The sequence below is a fragment of the Pantherophis guttatus genome, chromosome 16, assembly GCF_059756535.1.
Source record: "Pantherophis guttatus breed Tessera chromosome 16, ASM5975653v1, whole genome shotgun sequence".
Taxonomy (NCBI): Eukaryota; Metazoa; Chordata; class Lepidosauria; order Squamata; family Colubridae; genus Pantherophis; species Pantherophis guttatus.
The window spans coordinates 18766108-18791878 of NC_142078.1; the positions used below are offsets into that span (position 1 = coordinate 18766108).

The 25771-nt window shown below is 46.1% G+C and overlaps 1 protein-coding gene across 2 annotated transcripts in view; it reads right to left on the reverse strand.

Moving 5' to 3' along the window:
- Window positions 1-25771, reverse strand: part of ASS1 (argininosuccinate synthase 1) — a 49502-nt gene that overhangs the window by 6703 nt on the left and 17028 nt on the right. For both annotated transcript variants that reach the window (XM_034436082.3, XM_087879587.1), the window contains exons 9-13: window positions 17011-17101; window positions 13601-13685; window positions 12792-12856; window positions 9707-9838; window positions 456-612 (exon numbers count right to left, since the gene is read on the reverse strand). In XM_034436082.3, coding sequence (XP_034291973.2) covers window positions 456-612; window positions 9707-9838; window positions 12792-12856; window positions 13601-13685; window positions 17011-17101 — 530 coding nt within the window. The remainder of the gene's footprint in view (window positions 1-455; window positions 613-9706; window positions 9839-12791; window positions 12857-13600; window positions 13686-17010; window positions 17102-25771) is intronic.

Here is a 25771-nt window from a genome sequence, read left to right on the forward strand (position 1 = left end):
TCCCAGCTTCTGCCAACCTAGCAGTTCGAAAGTACGTAAAAAATGCCAGTAGAAAAATAGGGACCACCTTTGGTGGGAAGGGAACAGCGTTCCGTGCGCCTTTGGCGTTGAGTCATGCTGGCCACATGACCATGGAGACGTCTTTGGACAGCGCTGGCTCTTCAGCTTTGAAACGGAGATGAGCATCGCCCCCTAGAGTCGGGAATGACTAGCACATAGGTGCGAGGAGAACCTTTACCTTTACCTTTATGCATAAGTATCTGTTCAACTCAAGGCCAAAGCTAAATTGGCATTAGATGAGGGTCAATGGAATTCAAGGGAGGCTGGGCTCACTTGTGGCTGCACCATGACTCCAAACTACTGACACATTTAATGCCGCCCTCCGCTTCAGTTCATCTCCTACAGATGACTTGTTGAAGCTTTATCACTCTGGGAATTACACTTAAGGGACTTACCTTACAAGTTCCTCATTGTACAGGGATTGGCGCGATTCCCTTCCCAAAATGTAGACGTTACCCTTCAAGACAGAGAGCTGGACTTTTCCCTCCACCAGGTCTTGGGAATGGTCGATGCAATGGCGGATGAATTCGCCTTCGGGGCTGAACCAGAAGCCTACCATAAAGACAGAGATTGCTCTGAGCAGTAGCTTAAGATTTCGGAAGGTCAATCTTACCTGATTCACTAGCCGTAAAACTCCAAATCCCATATTGGAATTCCGTAGGCAGCACACTCCTGTACAGGTAGTCCTCGATTTGCGTCCATTTGTTTAACGGCGATTCCAAGTTCACCATGGTGCTGAAAAATTGACCCATCACAGCATCTTTACTGTCACACGATGGGGGCTTGGCAACCAACTCGCATTTATGACGGTGGGAGGATCCTGATGTCACGTGATTGCAATTTCAGATCTTTCCAGCCAGCTTCCAACATGCACAATCAATGAGGAAAGCTGGATTCATTTAATGACCACAGGTGGAAAAGGTCATAAGGTCAGGTCTGATCACATGACAACTTGCTTAACCATCATAACTCTGGATTGCCCCTGAAATTCCTTGTCTTGATTGTGGTTGTAAGCCGAGAACTATCTGTACGTAACTACTCAACAGTTAAGTCCTGTTCGTATTAAAGGAACTATCTTTCCTTCCTGCTTGCCAAAGTCTAAAGTAATGGGTTCAAATTACAAGGGGAAATTTGGATTAATTTAAGAACCGCGTGATACGCTTCTGCAATGATTCACTTAACAACCGTGGCAAAAATGGTCGTAAAATTGGGTGCGACTCACTTAGCACCTGTTTTGCTTAGTGATGAAAATGCTGGTCCCAATTGTGGTCGTATGTCGAGGAGTACCTGCACAAGGTTCGAAGGGGGAAAAAAGAATCAGAGCTACCAGTTCTATACAGATGATCTTTCTTGCCACAGTTAAGTGATCGAGTGAAGTACTAACACCACTGTGCAAAGCCTTAGTAAGGCCACACCTAGAATCCTGCATCCAGTTTTGGTGACCACACTATAAAAAAGATGCTGAGACTCTAGAAAGAGTGCAGAGAAGAGCAAGAAAGATGATGAGGGGACTGGAAGCTAAAACATACGAAGAACAGCTGTGGGAACTGGGCCTGGCTAGTCTAGAGAAGAGGAAGACCAGGGGAGACAGGATAGCATCTTCCAATAATTGAGGGGCTGCCACAGAGAGGAGGAAGGGGGTCAACTTATTTTCCAAAGCACCCGAAGGCCAGACAAGGAACAATGGATGGAAACTGACCAAGGAAAGATTCAACATGGAAATAAGGAGAAATTTTCTGACAGTGAGAACAATCAATCCATGGAAGAGAAGTTGCCTTCAGAAGTTGTGGGAGCTTCATCCCTGGAGGCTTCCAAGAAGAGACTGGACTGCCATCTGTCAGAAATGGTGTAGGGTCTCCTGCTTGGGTGGGGGTTTGGACTAGATGACCTGCAAGGTCCCTTCCAACTCTGTTAATCTGAATCCGACTACCTGAAGCCATTCAATTCTATTGTTCCTCTTCCCAGGACCTCATCTCAGGACCCTCAAAGCCAGGAGGATTATTATGATTATTACACATGTAACATTATCAAAGGCCATCTGGAGGAGACCCTGTGAAGCCCAGGGAGCTGACATCTTGGGGCAGATGGCGAAAGAGCAGACAAGAGCCTTCAGGTGTGCCTCACGTGGGATTATCAAAAGACGGCACAATGCAAAGGCGGAACAGGATGGCCATGTCTAATCCCCAGGAGGAAGAAGAGGAACAGGGGAGGAGGAGAGGAGAAGCCAGCCTTTTCAAAGGAGAATCTTCAAAGGGGACCCTCCCTCCCCATTCTCTCCCCAGTAATTAAGAAGCTAAATTAGAAACAGTGGCGCCTTTCAGCTTCAAACTGTCCCTTCCTCTTTTTTTTCAGTTCCTCCAAAAGCAGGCACGGAGTCTCTATCACGCTGGGACATCTGTACCCATATGGTGGGGCATCTCCCCTTCCTCTCCCTTCTCAAGTAACCTTGCCCCCCCCATTCAAGGAACCCCCATCTCAATTTTCGCTGAACCACATAGGCCAAGCTTTGTTGCTTCTGCTGTGAGAAGCCAAGGGAGGTCAAGATACCCTACTACGCCTGCCCGATCCTCGAGTTTCATCCTCGTTCTTGGGAGATCTGGAGGACGGATAAGCCAGGGATTTAATTGCTTCCTCTAGGGAAGGGATCTTCCAATCTTCTGGGCCATGGACCAGTTAGGAATCTTGAAAGCGTCTTATGGAAGCTGTCACCAAGGAGCTTTGACTTCTATGGTGGGATTTTTGGGATAGAGACACAAAACTTATTAAGTGGATACACCGAGTTTTGAAGGCATCACATTTCATGCAAGAAAGCTATAATAGGTTATCATTTAAGGAATGACATTAGGAATCTTGAAAGCGTCTCGGGGAAGCTTGTCACCAAGGAACTTCAACTTCTATGATGATTTTTTTGGGACTGAGATACCAAGCCAAGTGGATACACCGAGTTTTGAAGGCATCACATTTCATACAAAAAAGCTATCATAGCTTGTCAGGCCAGTCTGATTAGAGAGCCAGTTTGGTCTCGTGGTTATGACAGCAGGCTACAAAACGGGAAGACCATGAGTGCTGGCTGGGGAATTCTGGGAGTTGAAGTCCACAAGTCTTAAGGGGTTTCCAAAATTGGACACCCTTGGACTGTATGGGATGGGACAGAACTGCATTTCTCCTAATTAGGACTTCAGAAGATGAAATTCGCCATCAGAAGGATGGACAATTGAAGACTGTTTTGATGGGGTTCTACCAAAGTTTTCCAGATCTTAATCCCAACCTTTGAATCTGTAATTCTGTACATTCTCCCATTTATGCTGGTTCACTGGGGGTAGAAATGTGTACCTTTTCTGCATTCCCTAGCAGAGAAGGAAGGGACTCTGTGCCCTGGCTAAATCCAATATTTATGGAGATGTTCACAAATGGCTGTTTTGGAATTGTCCGATGACCCATTTGTTAAGGAGCAGTTGAGATCTACTCAAGCTGAGAGATCTTTTGCTTTCATTTCCTATTTTGCCCTCTTCGAAATGTTCTTCGCTCTAAGTCAACGGGATCCAACTCACGCTAGCTAGACCGATTTTGTAGATGGTGACTGAAGCAAGGTGATTATATGCACCGTGATGGAAGAATTAATGAAATAGCCACAGTGGAGGGCTGGACTGTGAAAACGTCAAATTTGCAGAAATGGCAAAACTGACATGCTTGGTGTGAAGAAATACGCACAAACACTTTTCTGAGAGGCTAACTGGAAGCCTTTCAGGCTGGGGACTTTTTGCTGAAAGAAGAGAGGCCTGAAATTGTGGCTGGTGGACCCGAAGATGAAGAAAGAGGTGGATGAAATGAGGGGATGAAGATGCTACTTGGATATCATCTAAGTTGAGGGACGAAGACTGTAATTATCTGTTAAAAAGAAAATTGGATGTTTCTTTTCATTTTTGCTTTCCTTCCTTTCTTCCTGATCCATCCTCTCTCCCTCCTTTCTTCCGATTCCTTTCTTTCTTTCCTCCTATCTCCCTCCCTCTTTCCCTCCCTCCCTCCCTTTTCTTTTTTTCCTTTGCTCCTCCCTCCCTCCCTCTTATCTTTCTTCCTTTTATTCTTTCTGTTCCTCCCTTCCTCTTCTCTCTTCCTTCCCTTCCTTCCTTGCTTTTTCCCTCCTTCCTTTTTCCATCTCCTTCCTTTCTTCCTCTTCTCTGTCCTTCCTTCCCTTTCTTCCTTGCTTTCTCCCTCTTGTCTCTTCCTCCCTCCTTCTCATCTTTTTCCCCTCCTTCCTTCCCTCTTCCCTGATCCAACCATCCATCCATCCATCCATCCATCCATCCATCCATCCATCCATCCAATCCTCCCTTCTTTCTTCCTTTCTTCCTTTCCTCCTATCTCCCCCTTTCCCTCCCTTTTCTTTTTTCCATTATTCCTCCCTCCTGCCTTCCCTCTTACCTTTCTTTCTTTCCCTTCCTCCCTTCCTCTTCTCTCTTCCTCCCTTCCCTCCCTTCCTTGCTTTTTCCCTCCTTTCCTTTTCCATCTCTTTCCTTCCTTCCTTCCTTTCTCTTCTCTTTCCTTCCTTCCCTTTCTTCCTTGTTTTCTCCCTCTTCTCTCTTCCTCCCTCCTTCTCATCTTTTTTCCCCTCCTTCCTTCCTTCCTCCCTCCCTCTTTCGATTTGTCTTTATAAGGGGGCAAAGATTCCTAACAAACTACACCTTTCGAAAAAGTTATAGTCAATTGGGGCCCCCTCTTTGTCTCTGCCTCCGTCCTCCCCCACGCCCACAACAACAAGGCGCCCTCGGAACTGAGAAGCGGGTGGCCACACCTGTCTTAAACCTGGTGCAGAGTGGGAGCCCGAACAAAACCGGGGAACTGCCTTCCCCACTGCGGGTTGCAAGAGTCCTTGCAGGGGTACGAGGGAAATGACAGCTGCTAATTGCCTTAAATCCCGAGACTAGTTACAGTAATTAGGTGTTTAAGGAAGACAGGGATACAAAAACTTCGTCTCCAGCAGGTTCCCTCTGCTGAGTGGAACTCTCTTGTCATCGGCAGTATTGTTTATTTGGATATTTTTTTAAGGAGGTGGGGGCTGTTTTCTTTTGTATCTTTTGCACGCTTTTCCTTCCAATGAAACACACACACACACACACACACACACACGTATGTTGCAGGCTGGCCTGTCACGTTACGACAGTCGATTTCGAGAACGGCTAACAAGGCAGGGAGGTGCGATTCGGGATTTTGCCTGGTTTGAATGAAGCCATTTTAAGGAAGAGACTCTCCCTGCGATATTCAGATGGACAGAGTGGGAAGGGACCTCGTAGGTCATCTAGTCCAACCCCCTTCCAAGCAGGAGACCCTACACCATTTCTGACCGATGGCCGTCCGGTCTCTTCTTGAAAAGCCTCCAGGGATGAAGCTCCCGCAACTTCCGAAGGCAACTTCTGTTCCATCGGTTGATTGTTCTCATGGCCAGGAAATTCCTTCCTTATTTCCAGGTTGAATCTCTCTTTGATCAGTTTCCATCCATTATTCGTTGTCTTGCTTTGGAGAATAGCTTGAGCCCCTCCTCTCTGTGGGAGCCCCTCAAATATTGGAACATGAGCCTGTCTCCCACCAGACCTGCATTCCAGCCGAGCTCCATCCCCAATTCCTGGTCCTTGAGTCCTTAAGGAATCTTTGATTCCTTAAAATCAAACTGGCTCTCGGCTCGCCTGGCAGCCTGAGGAAGGGGAGAGCAGCAAGAAGATAATAAAAATACAAATCCAATGCAGGAGGCATGCAGGAGGTTCTCCTTTTCTTTAAGGAATAACTTTGGGATAGATTCCTGAGCAAACAGGTAGCCAAGGGACAGGGGTCTAGGCGGAACATAGAATAATAGGGTCGGAAGGGACCTTGGAGGTCTTCTAGTCCAACCCCCTGCTCAAGCAGGAGATCCTCTACCATTCCAGACAAATAATTGTTCTGTCTCTTCTTGAAAACCTCCAGTGTTGGAGCACCCAACAACTTCTGGTGGCAAGGAGTTCCACCGATTAATTGTTCTCACTGTCAGTATATTTTCGTCTTAGTTCTAGGTTGCTTCTCTCCTTGATTAGCTTCCATCCTCGGCTTCTTCCCATGGTCACGGGATCAAAATTCAGATGCCCGGCAACTGACTCATATTTATGACAGTTGCAGTGTTGCCACTTTCTGACAAGCATTTGAATGGTTAATAACCATGTTGCTAGCTTAACAACGGCAGTGATTCACTCAACAACTGTGCCACGGATGGTTGTGAAATGAGGCAAAACTCCCTTAACAAATGTCTCACTTAACAACACAAATTTTGGGCTCGGCTGTGGCCATAAATTGAGGATTACCTGTACAGGGTTGAATAAATCTTCTATACCCGCAACCTAACGGAGAGTCCTCATTCTTTGTGTCTGACAATATTCTAACTCAGTGTTAGCATTTATAATATGCTTTTTTTAAAAAAAAATAAATTAAAAAAAAGAGGAAAGACCATTTGGGATCCGATTGGGAAGAGAACCCCAAATCCTATTTAAAATGGGCCTCCTTTTCCTAATTTCTGTGCAAATAAAGATCTTTCTCGTTGCTGTTTTCTTCCAACACACTTCCACTTTTTGTTCTCTATTTTTTTTTTTTTCAGTTTCCAAAACTGGCCGCAAGCCAGGAAGGTTTCACCCTGCTGACCACACACCTGCTTGAAAATGCCAGGGATAACAACCTCCTTGGCACTTGTATTTAAACACACAAGCCAGGATTTTAACTACCATTTTCAGGCATTGCCTCTAACAAAACCACTCCGGTCTCTCAGCCCCAAGATAAATTGCACAGTGCCCCGATGTGGGCTGACTCTACATAGCAAAATTCCCGTCAGCAAGAAACGTAAGAGTGGATAATTAATAGCTACACACCGGCCCCCAAATGGGTGGAGTGGGTGCTTAAACCCACTCACAGCTAGACAATCTGATTTGTGAATTCTCCCCTCCAACGTATTTTACAGAGCATGGCACTGGACAGCGTGTTGGAAAACATAATTATTATTTTTTTTAGTTTTGCTTAGTTGTTCAGTTGTTGTTTTCTTTCTTTCTTTCTTTCTTTCTTTCTTTCTTTCTTTCTTTCTTTCTTTCTTTCTTTCTTTCTTCCTTCCTTCCTTTTTTTCTTTTTTTCTTTCTTTCTTTCTTTCTTTCTTTCTCTCTTTCTTTCTTTCTTTCTATAAAGGAGTATGTTTGTAGCTCAGATTTGAAATGAGTGGTCATTTTCTTACAGACATTTCATGACCCAACAAGGTAACATCATCAGTGCTGGAAGGGAGTGGGGTTTGCAGGGAGAGGAGGAGGACTGTAGGGTCCTTGATGCTTCCTGAACTTGGTGGTTTTCTGGCAGGCACTTCATTACCCAAACTAGGTAAGATCATCAGTGCTAGTAGTAGGACTGATGATGTTACCTAGTTGGGTAATGAAATGCCTGCCAGAAAACCACCAAGCTCAGAGAGCAACAAGGACTCCTCCTTCTCTATAGGGTTTCCTTTTTGTCTTTTTCCTCCTCCCCCAGCCTCGAACAGTTTCCTAACTATTAAAGTATTAATCTTAATACGAGTTAAAACTAAAACTATTAAAACAGATTCTCCCCCCCAAATATGTTTTTTGAAGATAAAATTATTTTAGATTTCTTTTTTTCAAAATAGATAAGCTTTTGTGCAACGGTTATGCATACTTATATTGTTCTTTAGGGTGTGTTTAGGCCATTGTGTGTGTGTATGTGAGTTTGTGTGTTAGTTAAAAAAGTCCAGAATCTGAAAGGAATTAAAGCAGGCATGGAAATAACTTCAAGAGGGGGGAGAAATCTGCCTAACAAACCCGTTCCACCGTTGCGGAGTGCGAAGTGTTGGAGAAAAAGAAAATTTCAGCACCCCGGAGAGCTCCCGCAAAAAAATAGAAATGGCCCCCCAGTTCAATCAACTTAGATCTACTTTGCTAGCAACGTTCTGGAAGAAATTTTTAAAAATGCCACCTTATTAAAACGCCCTCCACTCCTCTTAAGCCAACATCCCTCCAGATGTGGCTCCAATCCCACTGCCTGTATCCCTCTCTTCGACAAATGCCCTCTGGCACGGCTGGCAATTCGACACCACGCCTTCCGGGAAGGCAACTATGGCAAACCAAGTTCTTCATGCTGCCGTCAAGGAAAATAGGTACACCTGTCCGTGACGTTCCAGGGAGCCTAGGTTAGCGCAAGGTTGTTCCTTAACATGCCAAAGAGGCCTGAGAAACATCCCCTTGGACTGTAGAGTAAATGGTGGGCATGGCTAGCCTTCCCGAGCGTCACAAAACGGAGCAGCCAGAGTTGGCACTGTTCGTCAGGAAGTTTCCTTTCCGAAGGCAATCGGAGAGAGGTTGCAATAATGTTGGCCTTTGCCCATAGGGTCAGAACATCAGAATAACAGAGTTGGAAGGGACTTTAGAGGTCTTCTAGCTCACCCCGCCTGCTCGAGCAGGAGACCCTATACCAGTGATGGTGAAACTTTTTGGCACTGAGTGCACAGCAGAGACCCAAAAACCAGCTGACCAGCAGGAGGTGCGCACACATGCACGGCGAAGCTGAGCTGGGGTGACGGCTCGCGTGCCTGCAGAGAGGGGTCTGCGTGCCACCTGCGGCACACGTGCCAGAGGTTCACCATCACTATGCCCATTCCAGATAGATGGTTGTCCAGCCTCTTTTTGGAAAAACCTCCAACGGCGGAGCACTCATTGCTCCTGACAAAGGTTCTGTTAATGTAGCACTACAATAAAGAATTCGTTTATCTGGTTGTATTTCCTATCTGGTCCACCCGGTAAGAAAATTATCTTGGCAGTCAGGAGGAAGGGCTGTAGACTAGGCAGTGGGCAGATAAGAGGCAGTTGAGCCTGGAGAAGGGAAAGGGGTGCGGCAGACATCTCAAAAGAGACCCTCCCTAGTTTCTTGGGTTGTACAGATTAGGGGGGGGAGAGGTACTTTCAGACATGACCTTGGGAGTCCGGGAGAAGAGTTATAGACTAAAACAATGGTCAGATAAGAGGCAGCTGAGCCCCAAGAAGGAAAAGGGATATGGCAAGCATCTCAAAAGAGACCCTCCCTAGTTTCTTGGGTTGTAAAGATGAGGTGGGAGAGAGGGACGTACTTTCAGACTTACAAGATTCCGTTACAATAACCTTACAATAAAGATAGAATTAGCATTTGGGGTGTGCTTCTGGTCTGAACTGAAAGTAGTCCTCAACTCACAACCACAACTGACCCCAACATTTCTGAGGCTAAGCGAGTAAAGTGGAACTTTGCCCCATTTTACAACAGCTGTTCAGTGAATGACTGCAGTCGTTAAGCAAGTAAAACACGGTTGTTAAGTGTGAATCCGGCTTCCCCATTTGACTTTGCTTGTCAGAAGGTCGCAAAAGGGGGATCACGTGACACACACCCCCCGGGGATGCTGCGACCGTCATAAATATGAGTCCATTGCCAAGCATCTGCATTTGGATCATGTGACCCCGGGGGGGGATGCCGCGACGGTCGTAAGTGCGAAAAACGGCCCTATGTCACTTTGTTTCAGCGCCGTCGTAACTTTGAAGAGTTCCTACAACGGAACTGTTGTCCGTGTTGTCAGGAACGGCGGTAGGTAGGCCGACCCGAAGTCGCTACGTACCGTTGTACACCAGCTCGGCGAACCTGGTGGCCAGTCCTCGCTTGATGTTGCGCACTTCGCGGTCGGCGGTGAAGGCCTCGAGGTCTAAATGAGCACGGTGGAGGAGGGTTCCCGCCGGAGTCTCATAGATACCTAGCCATTTCATCCGCGGAGGAGAGTGAGGGGGGAATGAGGGGGGAGAAGAGAAAGCCAGAGAGAGGGGGAGAGAGAGAGAGAGCGAGGAGGAGGAGGAGGAGGGAAAAAAAAAGAAAGAAAGAGTGAGGCCTAAAACTGTCACGAAATGACACGAAATAATGATCTGCTTGACAAGAAGGAAACGCCGTCGCCGGCTCTATTCAGTCTCAGCTTGCCATAAAACGCGACTGTCATTACAACCCCGCTGAGGCCGAGACAGTCCACTCCGCACCTCGCGGAGAAAATTTCTAGATTCCTCTTTGGGAAGAAACGCTCCGACTAGGCGAAATGACAGGGTTGAGGAAGGCGATTTTCCCACCGATGGTCGCCCACCAATCTGGGCCTGAAAACCTATAATTAAACAACCACGCAGGGCAGAATCATGGGGGTCTCGTGGGGGGGGGGGAAGAAAGAAATTCCCTGTCATCTCTCTTCCTTCCTTTCCCCCCCCTCTCCCCCCCCCCCACCCACCCACTCCCCTCAACTCTTCCAACAAACAAGAAAAGGCAGCAAGGATGGAAAACAGCCGAATCGCTAAAGGAACGGTCGTGAGTCGAGGATGACCTGCCTGTAACTACATGGAGTGTGAGTGAGTTGTGTGTGTGTGTGTGTGTGTGTGTTTACTTTGTTCGATTGTGTTCTCATCGTAGGCTCAATAAATAAGCACCCAAAATGTGATCGCGTGGCAGCTGAGAGAAGGTGCAGCCCTCAGAACTTTGAATCCAAGTTATGACGACTACCTTTCGGGGGTGATCGGTCGTCACGTCAAACGGTCGCTAAACGAGGACGACCTGTATTCTTTGCCACCCTCCAATAGCGATAAGAAAGCTCAGAGGTGATTTTTTTTTTTAAAAAAAAGGGTAGAGTGGCAAGATTTGCTCTGTCTGAAAATTATATCTCTATCTCTATCTCTATCTCTATCTATCATCTATCTATCTTATCTATCCATCCATCCAGTCATTCATCCATCATATCTATCTATCTGTCTGTCTATCTATCTATCTATTTAACATCTATCTATCTATCTTATCTATCCATCCATCCATCCATCCATCCATCCATCCATCCATCCATCCATCCATCATATCTATCTATCTATCTATCTATCTATCTATCTATCTATCTATCTATCTATTATCTATCTATCTATCTATCATCTATCTATCTATCCATCCATCCATCCATCCATCCATCCATCCATCCATCCATATCTATCTATCTATCTATCAATCTATCTATCATCTATCTATCTATCTATCTATCTATCTATCTATCTATCTATCTATCATCTATCTATCTATCCATCCATCCATCCATCCATCCATCCATCCATCCATCCATCCATCCAATCTATCTATCTATCCATCCATCCATCCATCCATCCATCCATCCATCCATCCACCCACCCACCCACCCACCCACCCACCCATCCTATCTATCTATCTATCTATCTATCTATCTATCTATCTATCTATCTATCTATCTATCTATCTACAGTATATTCCTCTGGTGATGTTAAAGTTAATTTAGACTGATAAAAAGCTGGTGTTTTAGCATCAAATTGGTGTCTAAGCATTCCTTCAGTTTTTCCTCTCCTTTACGCATCTCCAACTTCCCCCCGCCCTCACTCCCCTACCAGTAATTTTACTCAGGAAAAATAAATGAAAATACAAGACACCTCTTTTCCCATCTTCCTCCCTCTTTCTTTCTCTCTCTCTCAAATATTTTTGCTCGATCGGTGACAGGAAGTCCAAAGCTCAAAAAGATGGCAATTCGGAAGCAAAGTAATATTTTGGATATATATATATATATATATTTTAAAAACTCTCTTCCCGTCTCCCCTGACAGTCAAAGTGCAAATCACAGCCGGAGGAAAGCAGCAAATGATAGATGGCCTTTCCCGTGTTACTATGCAAAAGACAAGAGAAAAGTGTCACGCTGTCACTTGGTGTGTCAACTACATTTCTCGGTGTTTATAGTAGAAAAGACAGGGGTGTCAGGAGGCAAAGCTCAGTATATTTCAATCGGGCTGTAATTGCTGCTAGGAAAGATTGAAGTGAGAGAGAGAAAGAAGTGGACTGGGAATGGAGGAACTACACATATTCAGTTCCAGACAATGATGCCTACTTAAAATTTTCTAATTGGTAATGGGTCCACTTAACTGAGATATTGCAATGATCTCGGCACGTCCATGGTCCAGTTTTGAATACGAGCCATCAAATTTAAAGACAGCCTGTTTGCCAGCCAGAGTATGTATTGGTTGGTTAAGGTTCCCATGAACCACAGATTCATTAAAGCCACTCCGGGTTTGGATGTTGTATGAACCCAAACTACAGTATATGGTTAATCCATAGTTAATGTGTCCTACACAACCAGCGAGTCCCTTGGATTGCAAGGCGATCCAACCGGTCAGTCCTAGAGGAGATCAACCCTGACTGCTCTTTAGAAGGCCAGATCCTGAAGAGGAAACTCAAATCCTTTGGCCACCTAATGAGGAGGAAGGACTCACTAATGCTAGGAACGATGGAGGGCAAAAGAAGAAGGGGACGGCAGAGAACGAGGTGGCTGGATGGAGTCACCGAAGCAGTCGGCGTGAGCTTAAATGGACTCCGGAGGATGGAAGAGGACAGGAAGGCCTGGAGGAACGTTGTCCATGGAGTCATGATGGGTCGGAAACAACTTCACAACTAACAACACAACCAGAACAAGAGATTGTTTGATGAAGCTATAGATTGGGGCTCTCCAAAGCTTGCCAACTTTAAGACTTGTGGACTTCAACTCCCAGAATTCTTTAAGTCTTAACAAGTCTTAAAGTTGGAAAGTTTGGAGACCCTTGCTATAGATTACGTATTACATAAATACAGCATTACAGCACTGGAAATGTCCATAAAAGACAACTATTCTCTCTTACCTCTTGACTTCATCCCAATAAACCGATTCTCCACAATGTCGATACGCCCAACACCATGCTTGCCACTGAAGGGACAAAGTAAACGAGAGATGTTGGCTATATTTTTGGGGGGTTAGCTACATAACAAGGGAGCAACATACATGAGTCAAAACTCAAAGGATGAATAGAATAACAGAGTTGGAAGGGACCTTGGAGGTCTTCTAGTCCAACCCCCTGCCCAGGCAGGAAACCCTACACCACTTCAGACAAATGGATATCCAACATCTTCTTAAAAACTTCCAGTGTTGGAGCATTCACAACTTCTGGTGGCAAGCTGTTCCACTGATTAATTGTTCTAACTGTCAGGAAATTCCTCCTTAGTTCTAAGTTGCTTCTCTCCTTGATTCGTTTCCATCCGTTGCTTCTTGTCCTGCCCTCAGGGGCTTTGGAGAATAGCTTGACTCCCTCTTCTTTGGGGCAGCCCCTGAGATATCAGAAGACTGCTATCATGTCTCCCCTAGTCCTTCTCTTCATCAAACTAGACATACCCAGTTCCTGCAACTGTTCTTTATATAACCATTGAGCCAAGGTGGCGCAGTGGTTAGGGTGCAGTACTGCAGCTACTTCAGCTGACTGCTAGTTCAGCAGATCAGCGGATCAAATCTCACCGGTTCAAGGTTGACTCAGCCTTCCATCCTTCCGAGGTGGGTAAAATGAGGACCCATCTGTTTACATAACAGATTCCTGAATATTAACCAACTCCTGCGCTGTCAATCAGTCTAGCTAAATATTGCTCGGATTTGGGAGGTGGGGGAGGGGGAAATACTTACGCAACTTCATTCAGGTAAATGAAGAGTTCCAGAGATGTATGGTAAACAGCCCCATCCTTCATATTTGTGACTTTCACAGGGACCCCTGCCAGGACAGGAAAAAAAAAGGAAAACCTAGATTATTCTGGGATCCTTGGTGCTCTGAACTCGGCTGTTTCCTTGCAAACGTTTCATGGCCCAACTAGGCAACGTCATCAGTGCTGTAAGTACGGGGTTTGTTTATATACAGAAGCCACATAGGGCCCGTACAGTTATATGGGGGTTTGCTGCCTATATAAACAGAGAGCAAATGCCACTCCCTTCTAGCACTGATGATGTTACCACATTGGGTCATGAAACGTCTGCAAGAAAACCACCAGGCTCAGAGACCACCAAGGACCCCACAGTTCAACCCTGAGCTACAGAAGAACCTCTTCTCTTGCAAACCTACTTTAGCATGGCCCAAAGTGGGAGGTGGCTGGGGGTCTGGCACACCGAGGGGGGGCACATTTCACTCATTTTTGGGAGGTGTCAGTAAGGCAGAGAACCCAGGCCCGGAATCTCCTGATTAACGTCAAGAGTGCCTCTTGAAAACCTCCCTCCGAAGCTGTTAAATAGATGTGACAGATACGAACTCCAAATAACGTCTCACAAAAGTGTGGCTAAGCAGCTTTGCTCCAAAGGCATTTAAATAGATTTGGGGGTACATAGGGGAGAGGCGGGAGAGAGAGAGAGAGAGAGGGAGAGACAGAGGGAGAGAGAGAGAAAGAGAGAGAGAGAAAGAGAGAAAGAAAAAGAGAAAGAGAGAAAAAAAGAAAGAAAGAGAGAGAGAGAGATAGGGAGAAAAAGAGGGAGAGAGAGAGGGGGAGAGAGAGAGAAAGAAAAAGAGAAAGAAAAAGAAAGAGAGAAAGAAAGAAAGAGAGAGAGATGGGAAGAAAAAGGGACAGACAGAGACGGAGAGAGAGAAAAGAAAGAGAGAGAGAAAGAAAAAGAGTGAGAGAGAGAAAGAGAGGGAGAAAAAAGAGAGGGAGAGAGAGAGAAAGAGAAAGAGAGAGAAAGAGAAAGCGAGACCCTCGTACATTATGAAACTGGATAAATCTCCAGAGAAAAGAGAGTTGGGTTGGGGGGGTGGGGTAAAAAAAATGCATCAATACCCCCACCACCACCACCCCACTTCCATCTACCACCAACCCTTCTCACACACCCTATCGCTGCCTTTCTTAAATTTTTTTAAGCGCGGGGCAGGGTGTGGGGGAGAGAAAGAGAGATGGAAACGGTAGCAAACTCTCCGGCTAATTAAATTTCATGCTTGATCATTGTTTGCCGAAGGAGCACCTTCTGTTCCACCAGTCGCGGGGGCCCCCGGATCGGCTGAAAAGGGGGGGGGGAGGAGGATGAAGAGGGGTGTCTCTCTCTCTCTCTCTCTCCCCCACCCCACCCCTCCCACCCCACCCCGGACCTGCCACCCACAGCCCCTGTAATGGCTCGACGGACAAATCCTATCTATGTTCTTAGTTATCCGCCTGCCAGGGCTGAATAGGGCCGTCTCCCGGGTCCCATTGTAACTTGGGGATGAGGGATGGCTCCATGAATTAATTATCACACCTTTCTCTTTCGGTGACAAGCAAGGGAAGGTGGGGGGGGGGAAAGAGGGGTACCCCGACAGGGAAGGAGGATGGTGGCCGCCCCGAAAAAAAAAAAGAAAGAAAGAAAGAAAGACACGGCCTCCACGCCTCCCCCCCCCCAATCCCTTCTCAAGCAGGATGAAATGAGCAATAAATGTATACGGAAACAAGGCAGCTGGGGGGGAAATGCCACAAAAGCTGACGGAAAAAGGAGTCCTTTGCGGCTAATCTGTCTTCCATCTGCCCTCCTTATTTCCATAGAAGGCTTTACTTGGGGCTAATCAGTCCTCAATAGCTGCTTTTCTAGTCCTCATGACAAATCCTGCTGCGTCTGGAGAAAAAAAATACCCCCCTTCAAAAAACAGGGATATTTAAAAAAAAAAAATTAACTTTGCAAAGAAAGAAGGGAGGGAAGGAAGGAGGGGGGACGAAAAGTGGGCTACCAGGCGTGAGAGTTTATCAATTTGGTTGTAAATGACGATTAAATAGAAGTGTCCCCCGGCAATAATGAGCCTTAAATCTCATTTGGATGGATGGATGGATGGATGGATGGATGGGGTGGGAGTGGGGGAGCGACCCTCCTTAGCTCATCTGCTTGGCTTGTGTGGAATTGCCAGCTTTCCTGGGGCCATTTGATGCCGGCCGGCCCCGGACGAAGGAGGAGAACGGGGGGCATTGTGTGCCAAAGCTGCTTATCCCTTTGAGAAGAGTTAATAATTAGATTAGGACTTCAAATAAATTAACTAGGAGGTTGGAGTGAGAGAATGGAAGCGCAGGCTAAAGAGAGAGAGAGAGAGAGAGAGAGAGAGAGAGAGAGAGAGAGGGAGAGAGAGAGAGAGAGAGAGGGAAGTGGGAGGAAAAGGTTTGTGGATACAAGCTCCTTAACCCGAGATTGAATGGAGGTTGCATCATAAAAGCTGCCCAAATCTTGGTTTGTGTTGCATGCTAAACGGACGCGCACCCAGAAAGGAAGAAAAGTAACATAATTTAGCACTTCTGCGAGGTTCGTGAAGGGATCGGATCGCGTGCCGACCAAGTTATATGTCTTTGATTCTCTAAATACCCATCGTCAACTATTCAACAAACCTCCCTGAGTTATCTTAGCCTGAGGGTGGGCTATTTATTTCTGACTTTATTGAGTGTGTCTGTAACACTGGAAAGTATTAAAGGGGACAAACCGTGCAAACATTCTTGGGGATGAACAGGTGGTGTTTGGAAGGCAGAAGAAGAATGTTTGAGCTGGGATTTTGGGTGGGAAAATAAACATCAAAACTCGTATCTTGCTATCAATTTATTTGGGTGTGGTTTTTTTTTTAAATTTATTAAATTTGTTCTAGTCCTCAACTTATGACCAACAATTGAGCCCAATATTTTTGGGAGACGGTGGTTCAGTGAGTTTTGTCCCATTTTACGATGGTCGTTGAGCGTATCACGGCGGTGGTTAAGTTAGTAAGACGGTTGTTAAACGAATCTGGCTTTTTCCGTGGATTTGGCTCGTCAGAAGGTCGTCAAATGTGACCCCGGGATGTTGCGACGGTCATAAATACGAGTCAGTTGCCAAGTGCCTGACTTCAGCTCGTCAGAAGGTCGTCAAAGGAGACGACTGGGACACTGCGACGGTCATAAATACGAGTCAGTTGCCAAGTGTCTGACTTTGGATCACGTGACCACGGGGATACTGCTACGGTCGTAAGTGTGAAAAACGGTCCTAAGCCACTTTTTCCAGTGTAGTTGTAAGTTCAAACGGTCACGAAGCGACCGCTTGTAAATCAAGGATCACCCGTATTACGGCGAGAATCTCCTTACCTTTCTTGAATTCAATCTCTAAGGTATCCGGACAATCTGGAGCTGTGGCAGGGTCCCTGGTCTTTTTGTAGATGGCTGAAGGAGGGTGATTCTAAAAGAGGGAAAATCAAAGAAAAATGAAATAATGGGGTACTTTTTTCCAAATGCCCCACAAATAAAGACCTACAGGTAATCTTCGACATATCACCGTAATGGAGCCTGGAATTTCTGTTGTAAGTCATAATGGTTATAAGACAAGACAAGCACGTGAGCAGCCCAATTCTACAACCTTTTTTTTTTTTTGTGGTGGTCGTAAAGTGAATCCATCCATTCCTACGGGCGTTTTTTGAAGGAAAACAGCCCCAAAGGCCAGAAACAGTTGTAAATTGCTGTCGTGTGACAGTGGAATGCAGCAGCAGACGGGGGTCAGACTAGGAGACCTCCAAGGTCCCTTCCCACTCTCTTACTGTTACCTCCAGAGTCCCTTCCGACTCTGTCATTCTGTATTCCATAGGTGAAGGTAAAGGTTCCCCTCGCACATACATGATAGTCGTTCCTGACTCTAGGGGGTGGTGCTCATCTCCGTTTCAAAGCCGAAGAGCCAGCGCTGTCCAAAGACGTCTCCGTGGTCATGTGGCCGGCATGACTCAACGCCAAAGGCGCACAAAAGGCTGTTCCCTTCCCACCAAAGGGGGTCCCTATTTTTCTACTTGGATTTTTTACCTGCTTTCGAACTGCTAGGTTGGCAGAAGCCGGGACAAGTCACGGGAGCTCGCTCCGTTACGTGGCACTAGGGATTCGAACCGCTGAACTGCCGACCCTTTCGATCGGCAAGCTCAGCGTCTTAGCCACTGAGCCACCGCGTCCCAAATTCCATAAACCGGCTGTAAAAGTGAGCTGGTTGCTAATGGACAAAATGCAGTCGTGGGGCCACACATGGTTAGGACTGAGCCTTAAGTATCTTTTAACTTAGAACAGCTGTTAAAGGAGCACTACCTGTATTCAAGGTATAAACAAACTTTGGGAAAAGTTCAGAGAAGAGCAACGAAGAGGATCAAAGGCCTGGAGACTAAACCATATGAAGAACAGCTGCAGGATTTGGGTTTGGCTAGTCTAAAGAAAAGAAGAATTAGGGGTGACATGAGAGCAGTCTTCCAGTATTTGAGGGGCTGCCCCAAAGAAGATAATTGTTTGGGCTAAAAACTTTGGATACACCATAGAATTAGACAAGTGGCAGAAATTGTGGGATAGAAATATTACATTGACGATGTCAACTGCATATAAGGGAAACTTGTATAAAACGTTTTACAGATGGCACTTTGCACCAGCAAGACTGGCAAAAATGTTTCAAGACAGATCGGATAAATGTTGGAAATGTAATCAAACATCTGGTTCATATTATCACATGTGGTGGACATGCCCAAGAGCGAGAAAATATTGGACAAAAATACACACGTGGCTGGAAAAAAATTGATAAAACTACATATAGATCTGAAACCAGAGATATATTTGCTGGTCATTCTACCAGAAAAATATGATAATAAGACTGCATATTTGATTTTGCATATATTGTATGCAGAATTGTATTTGTGCAACAATGGAAAAGTGATGAGACTCCGCCTGAGGAGAATGTAATTAAAAAAATATTAGACTGTGCAGAATAGATTAACACTTGCTATTAAGGATAAAGAAGAAACTGAATATTTTTTGATATGGGACACGTTTTATCAATGGCTAGATAATAGAAACAGAAGTTAGAAAGGAAGAGATATAAAGGGAGGTAATAGTATAGCCGAGAGTCGTTAAAGAAGACAATGTTAAATGTTAAGCATTAAGGTTATTATATCATAATGTTATTATATTATTAATATGATGGTGATGACTAAATATAATGAAGATGTATAAATACGACTATCAAAATATAATTGTACACAGAATACACTCTGTTTGATGAAAATGGGGCGTTATATAAATAAAAGAAATAAAATGTGGGAGAGAGAAAAAGCATTCTAATTGCAATAGCTACCTTCACCGTGGTCCATGACCAGCATTATCTGAGATAGACTGCCTTACTCTCTGGAGGCTCGACCTGTGCTTTTCTTTGCACCCTAGCCAAACTAAACTTCCCGCCTCCGATCCCCATCTTTTCAGATTCCCCCCTTTTCCCCACCAGAACGGCCTTTAAATTTGAGCCGAGCTGAGATTTTTTAAAAAAGAAAGAAAAGAAGAACTCTGCACGAGTTTTGCCTCCTTTGCAAAAAAAAAAAAAAAAAAGGGTGGGGGGGACGAAAGAGTCCGCGAACAAAGGGCTAGTGCCAAATCAGTCCATTTATTTTCCCTTCAACTTGATCTCATCTCCTTCTTCGACGCCCCCCACAGCTGGAGACAGATAGCTCTCGAAGGAAAAGTCAGACCAGGAGTGGGGTGGGGGAGAGAGAAAAAAATGTGATTTTCACCCCACCTCTATTTCTTTCTTTCTTTCATTTTTTTTGCAAGGTGGCAAAGAACGGCGAGAGATAGAGGGAGGGAGAGAGAGAGAGAGAAATGGGGGGTTCATTCTGCATTGACTGAAAAACTAATGACTATTCTTGACCTCAGCAGGTGATTCTGGAAACTGTGTTTTCCTTGCAGTGTCTGCGAGGTTAATACACCCGAGGAGGGGGGGAAAATAGAAGAAGAAAGGGGGGGGAAAAACTCATTTTGAAAACACATCAACCTTTATGTATAAATACATTTGCTTCTCTCCCCTCCAAACCACCACCACCCCCGGCTCTTTTTTCGCCAGATTTTATAGCGCAAGGGTGCCAGATCAGGGTGAGTGGGGGGGTACACCCCCCTCTCTGTTCCCATAATTACGGCATGCCTCAAGCACTTTGGAGAAATGTCCACCTTTGGAGGCATGCAAGAGAAGGGAAAAGGGGGAGTGGGGTGTTTAGAGTTGAGAGACCCGTTTCTTTCCAAGTGGGGAGGGGGAGAAGGAGGGAAGGGGTGAGGGAAACCGCTCCCCTCTCCTGGAAAATGAATGGCACCGTCTCATATTTAACTTAGGCCACTTGGTAAGGGTGGGAAAGGGGTCTTTGGTCCGAGCTGCGGAGGTCTGAACTTGAATCCGGTTGGAAAGTTACTTCTTTTCGTGCCGTTGTGACGTCAAATGGTCACTGAAGGAATGGTTGTAAGTCAAGGACTATATATCTGTATTGTATTGCCCAGAACCAGCCATTATGGATTAGCTTTCTCAACCTCGAGGGAGGGAGGGAGGGAGGGAGGGAGGGAGGGAGGGAAGTGGATGGGAAGGAAGGAAGGAAGGAAGGAAGGAAGGAAGGAAGGAAGGAAGGAGAAAGAGAAAGAGGGAGAAAGAAGGAAGGAAGGAAGGAAGGAAGGAAGGAAGGAAGGAAGGAAGGAAGGAAGGAAGGAAGGAAAATAATATGCTTAGGGAAGGGGAAGAGAAGGGAAGGGAAAGGGAGGAAGGAAGGAAGGAAGGAAGGAAGGAAGGAAGGAAGGAAGGAAAATAATATGCTTAGGGAAGGGGAAGAGAAGGGAAGGGAAAGGGAGGAAGGGAGGGAGGGAGGGAGGGAGGGAGGAAGGAAGGAAGGAAGGAAGGAAGGAAGGAAGGAAGGAAGATAATATGCTTAGGGAAGGGGAAGGGAAGGGAAGGGGAAGGGAAAGGGAGGAAGGGAGGAAGGAAGGAGGAAGGAAAATAATATGCTTAGGGAAGGGAAGGAGAAGAAAGGGATGAAAAAAGAAAAGAAAGAAGAACAAAGTAAGAAAGTAACCGGATAGGAAAAGGAAAGAGAAATAAGGAAAGGAAGGGGTCAGCCAAGAGTTTTTGCAGCTCAGATCTTACTCCCAATGAGAGAGGGAGGGAGGGAGGAAAGGAGGGAGAAAGAAGGAAGGAAGGAAGGAAGGAAGGAAGGAAGGCAGGAAGGCAAAATAACAATATCACAGCTGGAAGGGACCTTAGAGGTCTTCTAGTCCAACCCGAAGGGAGGGAGGGAGGAAAGGAGGAAGGCAGGCAGGCAGGCAGGCAGGCAAGCATCAATGCTACATCAGGAGCAACCATTGACTGGCCTCTAGAAAAAAAATGAAAGCTGGACCTTCTTAGAGGAACACAGCCAAGGCAAGCATGACCCAACATCTAATGTGCTTCCCCCCCAAACCATCATCTGGCTGACGTCACCGAAGAAGACTCCCCTTAGAAAGCTTGCTGGCCGATGGCCAACTCAAGCATTTGCCTCTCATCCAACAGGCCCCAAGAACAGATGGGAGAACGCAAGGAGAACCCAGGGATGAGACAGCAAACTTAATTATTTAAACCATGCAGATCAATTTCCCTCAACCGGGATGAGAAGGTGCGACATCCCGACCGCTAACCAAACCCAGAAGGACGGTACCTCCTGTTCCAACACCTGGTCTTTCCCCCCTACCCCCAAAACAGCAGACAAGATGGGCCACGGAAATTTGAGATTAGCTGAGTGGAGGGGAGCATTTTGCTTCTAACTTCCTCTAACTTCTCCTTGAATCACAACGTGGTTGATGCAAGTTGCTTCACAACCCCATCACCGAATAACAGAGTTGGAAGGGACCTTGGAGGTCTTCTAGTCCAACCCCCTGATTAGGCAGGAAACCCTACACCACTTCAGACAAATGTTTGTCCAACCTCTTCTTAAAAACCTCCAGTGTTGGAGCATTCACAACTTCTGGAGGCAAGGAGTTCCACTGGTTGATTGTTCTCACTGTCAAGAAATTCCTCCTTAGTTCTAGGCTGCTTCTCTCCTTGATGAGTTTCCACCCATTGCTTCTTGTCCTGCCTTCGGGGGCTTTGGAGAATAGCTTGACTCCCTCTTCTTTGGGGCAGCCCCTGAGATATTGGAAGACTGCTATCATGTCTAGTCCTTCTTTTCATTAAATCAATGGAACAGCTTGCCTCCTGCAGTTTTGGCTGCTCCATCACTGGAGGTCTTCAAGAAAAGATTCGTGTGGGACCTCGGTGCCTTCCGCCGTGCCCTTAAAACCTTCTTTTCCCAACAAGCCGGGCTGGCCTAACACTTTTTAAAATGTTTTTAATTGTCTGTTATTGTTTTTAATCATGGGGCCAAATTTATATATATCTTTTTAATTGTATTTTAATGTTTGTATTTGATGTTTTTACTTGGCTGTTCACCGCCCTGAGTCCTCAGGGAGAAGGGCGGTATACAAATTTTAAAATAAATAAATAAATAAATAAATAAATAAATGTGGTGCCTTGAGCAAGAGGTTGGACTAGAAGACCTCCAAGGTCCCTTCCAACGCTATCATTCCAGGAAATACAAACCGTAACAAATGCAAATGGAACAGTGGCTTGTAAACCACAATTGGTGGCTTAACGCCCGTTATTCCGTAGACGGTGGGCCAGAGCAAACCTCAGCTCGGGTCTGGTTTATGAATCAGGCGTGTTGCTAAACGTTGCAGGCCGCCGATTTCCATAGGCATCCACACACCCTCGAAGGCATTAGCCACGCCGAGTGAATCTATACAAAACGTGAACGTTACCAATACGGAGATAAGATGCACCGACTCAGAAAATTAGAGACGGGAGGTTGCACGACCTCATACAAGCCAGAAGAGATTAGATTTTTTTTTTTTTTTACCTTTCTCATTTCATTTTTTCTTTCTCCTTAAACTATAACTTTTATGTAAAAGAAAAAGAAGAAAAAGGCAGAGCTGTATCTTAAGGCTGCTTCGTTGTTTAACAACACAGGTGCCTTCAAAACACCCACGATGGAGTAGGAAGGGGACGTCCAATCACACGGACCACGGATTTCAAATTTTGCATCTCCCTCTTTTCATTTTTCTGGGCTGCGGGGAAACAACCCCGTTTCGAATTTAGGAATGCAGGAGGTGGGTCCTTGACTTACAACACAGTTCGTTTAGTGACCGAGGCTACAAAGGCACTGTGAAAAGGGGAGCGGTGGCCATTTTTCACACCTATGACTGTTGCAACGTTCTCACCGATCAAAATTCAGATGCTTGGCAAGCTGGCTCAGATTTATGACGGTTTGCACTGACCTGGGGGTTGTGTGAGTCCCCTTTTGTGACAAGCAATTGGGGAAGCCCAGGTTCACTTCACTAACTGTGTTACTTATTTAACAACTGCAGCGGTTCACTAAAATGGGGGCAAAACTCAACAACAATCTCGCTTACCGTGTTTCCCTGAAAATAAGACCGGGTCTTATATTAATTTTTGCTCCAAAAGACGGATTAGGCCTTATTTTCTGGTTAGGTCTTATTTTCGGGGAAATGCGGTACTAAATGCATCCATCTGGCTGACAACTGGGGCTTATTTTTGGGGGTAGCTAGACTTATATTACGAGCATCCTCAAAAATCATGCTAGGGCTTATTTTCCGGTTGAGTCTTATTTTCGGGGAAACAGGGTAGCAGCAGAAAACGTTGGGCTCAGTTGTGGTCGTAAGTCGAGAACTGCCTGAAAGTTGGATGCTTTGGAAGACCAGAAGTGAACGGAGAAAGAAAATTGAGGCGAATGGAAGTTAGGAAATATCTAAAAGGAAAACCAGGTATATCTGCAGGTGTCCCAACCAGCAGCCCACTGAAATAACTTTTAAAACGTAAAAATAATCTCTGTTGCTAACTTGGGAGGGGGCTATTCTTTTCTCTCTCCGCCCTTCCCCCCCCCATAAAGTTGAATCCAAATGGTTTTCTAATGGGGTATCAATGCCTTCCATTTATCCCAGACGAGAGGGATTGCAAAATCATCTTTAAAAAGGGGCGATGGAAGAAGGGGAGAGGAATGAGGGGGTGGGAGTGGAGGAAAGAATAGGGGCCAAGGGGGGGGGGGGAAATTGGAAGTAAATGGTCCATGAATTAAACTATGATGCACAGCTATCAATGCCGCAAATGGTTTATTCATCCAGGTTGATATTGTTGTGGCTGAGACTGAATGAAGTCTTTTCAGGGTGCCCAGATGAAGTTAAAGCAAGTAAATTTCTGTCTTTCTCGACATTAGCTGCCTCATTGCTCCTCAATCAGGCCTCACAGAGGCAGAAAATAGCTCAACCATCTGTTTTCAAATCCCTCGACTGGCAGGACTCTCGTGGGGAGGGAGGGCGCGCCGAGGGAGAGGGGAGGGAGGAGTGGGGGAGAGATTTGGGGGGACGACCTGGGGCAGCCGAGAAGCAGTTTTCCCACCTTGGGAAAAATCCAGTGGCCCCCATGGCCGGGGGACAAAATTGCAGGGGAAAGGGCCTTTTCAAAAGGGGGAAGGAAGGAAGGAAGGAAGGAAGGAAGGAAGGAAGGAAGGAAGGAAGGAAGGAAGGAAGGAAGGAAGGAAGGAAGGAAGGAAGGAGAGTGGGGTAGAGTGAAGGAAGGAAGGAGGGAGGGAGGGAAGGAAGGAAGGAGAGAAAGGGTAGAGAAAAGGGAGGGAGGAAGGAAGGAAGGAAGGAAGGAAGGAAGAAGAGAGTGGGTAGAGTGAAGGAGGGAGGGAGGGAGGGAGGGAAGGAAGGAAGGAAGGAAGGAAGGAAGGAATAGAGGAAGGAGATCAGAAGAAGAGGAAGGAAAGAAGGGAGGGAGGGAGGAAGAAAAAGATGAGAGAAGTAATGGAGGAGATTCAAAGAGGAAGGAAGGAAGGAAGGAAGGAAGGAAGGAAGGAAGGAAGGAAGGAAGGAAGGAAGGAAGGAAGGAAGGAAGGAGAGAGAGGGGGTAGAGAGAAGGAAGGAAGGAGGGAGGGAGGGAAGGAAGGAAGGAGAGAAAGGGTAGAGTGAAGGAGGGAGGGAGGGAGGGAGGGAGGGAAGGAAGGAAGGAAGGAAGGAAGGAAGGAAGGAAGGAAGGAAGGAAGGAAGGAAGGAAAGAAGGATATGGAGAAAGGTCAATGTAACCTCTAATCTAATATCATTTCTGGAGGAAGAATGATATTGGACCAAGAATATTCTCCATGCACTGATCCAATCATCAAATTATTTTGACTGAGAAGAAGACCTCTGCCCTGGGACCTCCAAGTCAAGAGCATCTCCTTCTGGGACATGACAAGATGCTGATGTTCACCACCTCAGCCATTCCCCCCTCCCCAACCTTACCCCAAACTGTCCAAGCCCAGGGTGAAGAAGCCAGCTCACTTGGAAACCAGGAGTTTGGAACGTTTCAACCAGAGAGGACCCGAATTGAGACACCATCAAAGTCAAAATGAATTTATGGGCCACAACCTACAAGACCGACTCTGATTTAGGATTTCCTTGGGTGACTTTGGGCCCATCGATCTCTCCCAAGGAAGGCACCGAGAGACCCGCGGGAGGAAAAGTTTTCTCGGATTCGCTTCTCCTGACCTGTCTGCCTACCCCCAACCTCGGCGTCTGATTGTCTAATTAGCGTTGATGGATGGTTTAAGTAGCTCTCCTGGCAGAGTGACTCCATCGGAGCATGAAGTGGAAGGAGAGAGACACAGCCAGCAGGCAACACAACCCTTCTTCCCCATTAAGACGTCACAAAAAATAGCACCCAGTTGGTACACAATGAGAAAATGAGTGGGGCACGGCACCGTCTTCCATTCTGCCCAAGAAAATTTGGATGCCTTCACACAACCAGCTGCCCCTGGGTTACCAAATTGGTGCTGGAGAAAACTCCCGCGAGTCCCTTGGACTGCAAGGCCATCCAACCGGTCAGTCCTAGAGGAGATCAACCCTGACTGCTCTCTAGAAGGCCAGATCCTGAAGAGGAAACTCAAATCCTTTGGCCACCTAAGGAGAAGGAAGGACTCCCTGGAGAAGAGCCCAATGCTGGGAACGATGGAGGGCA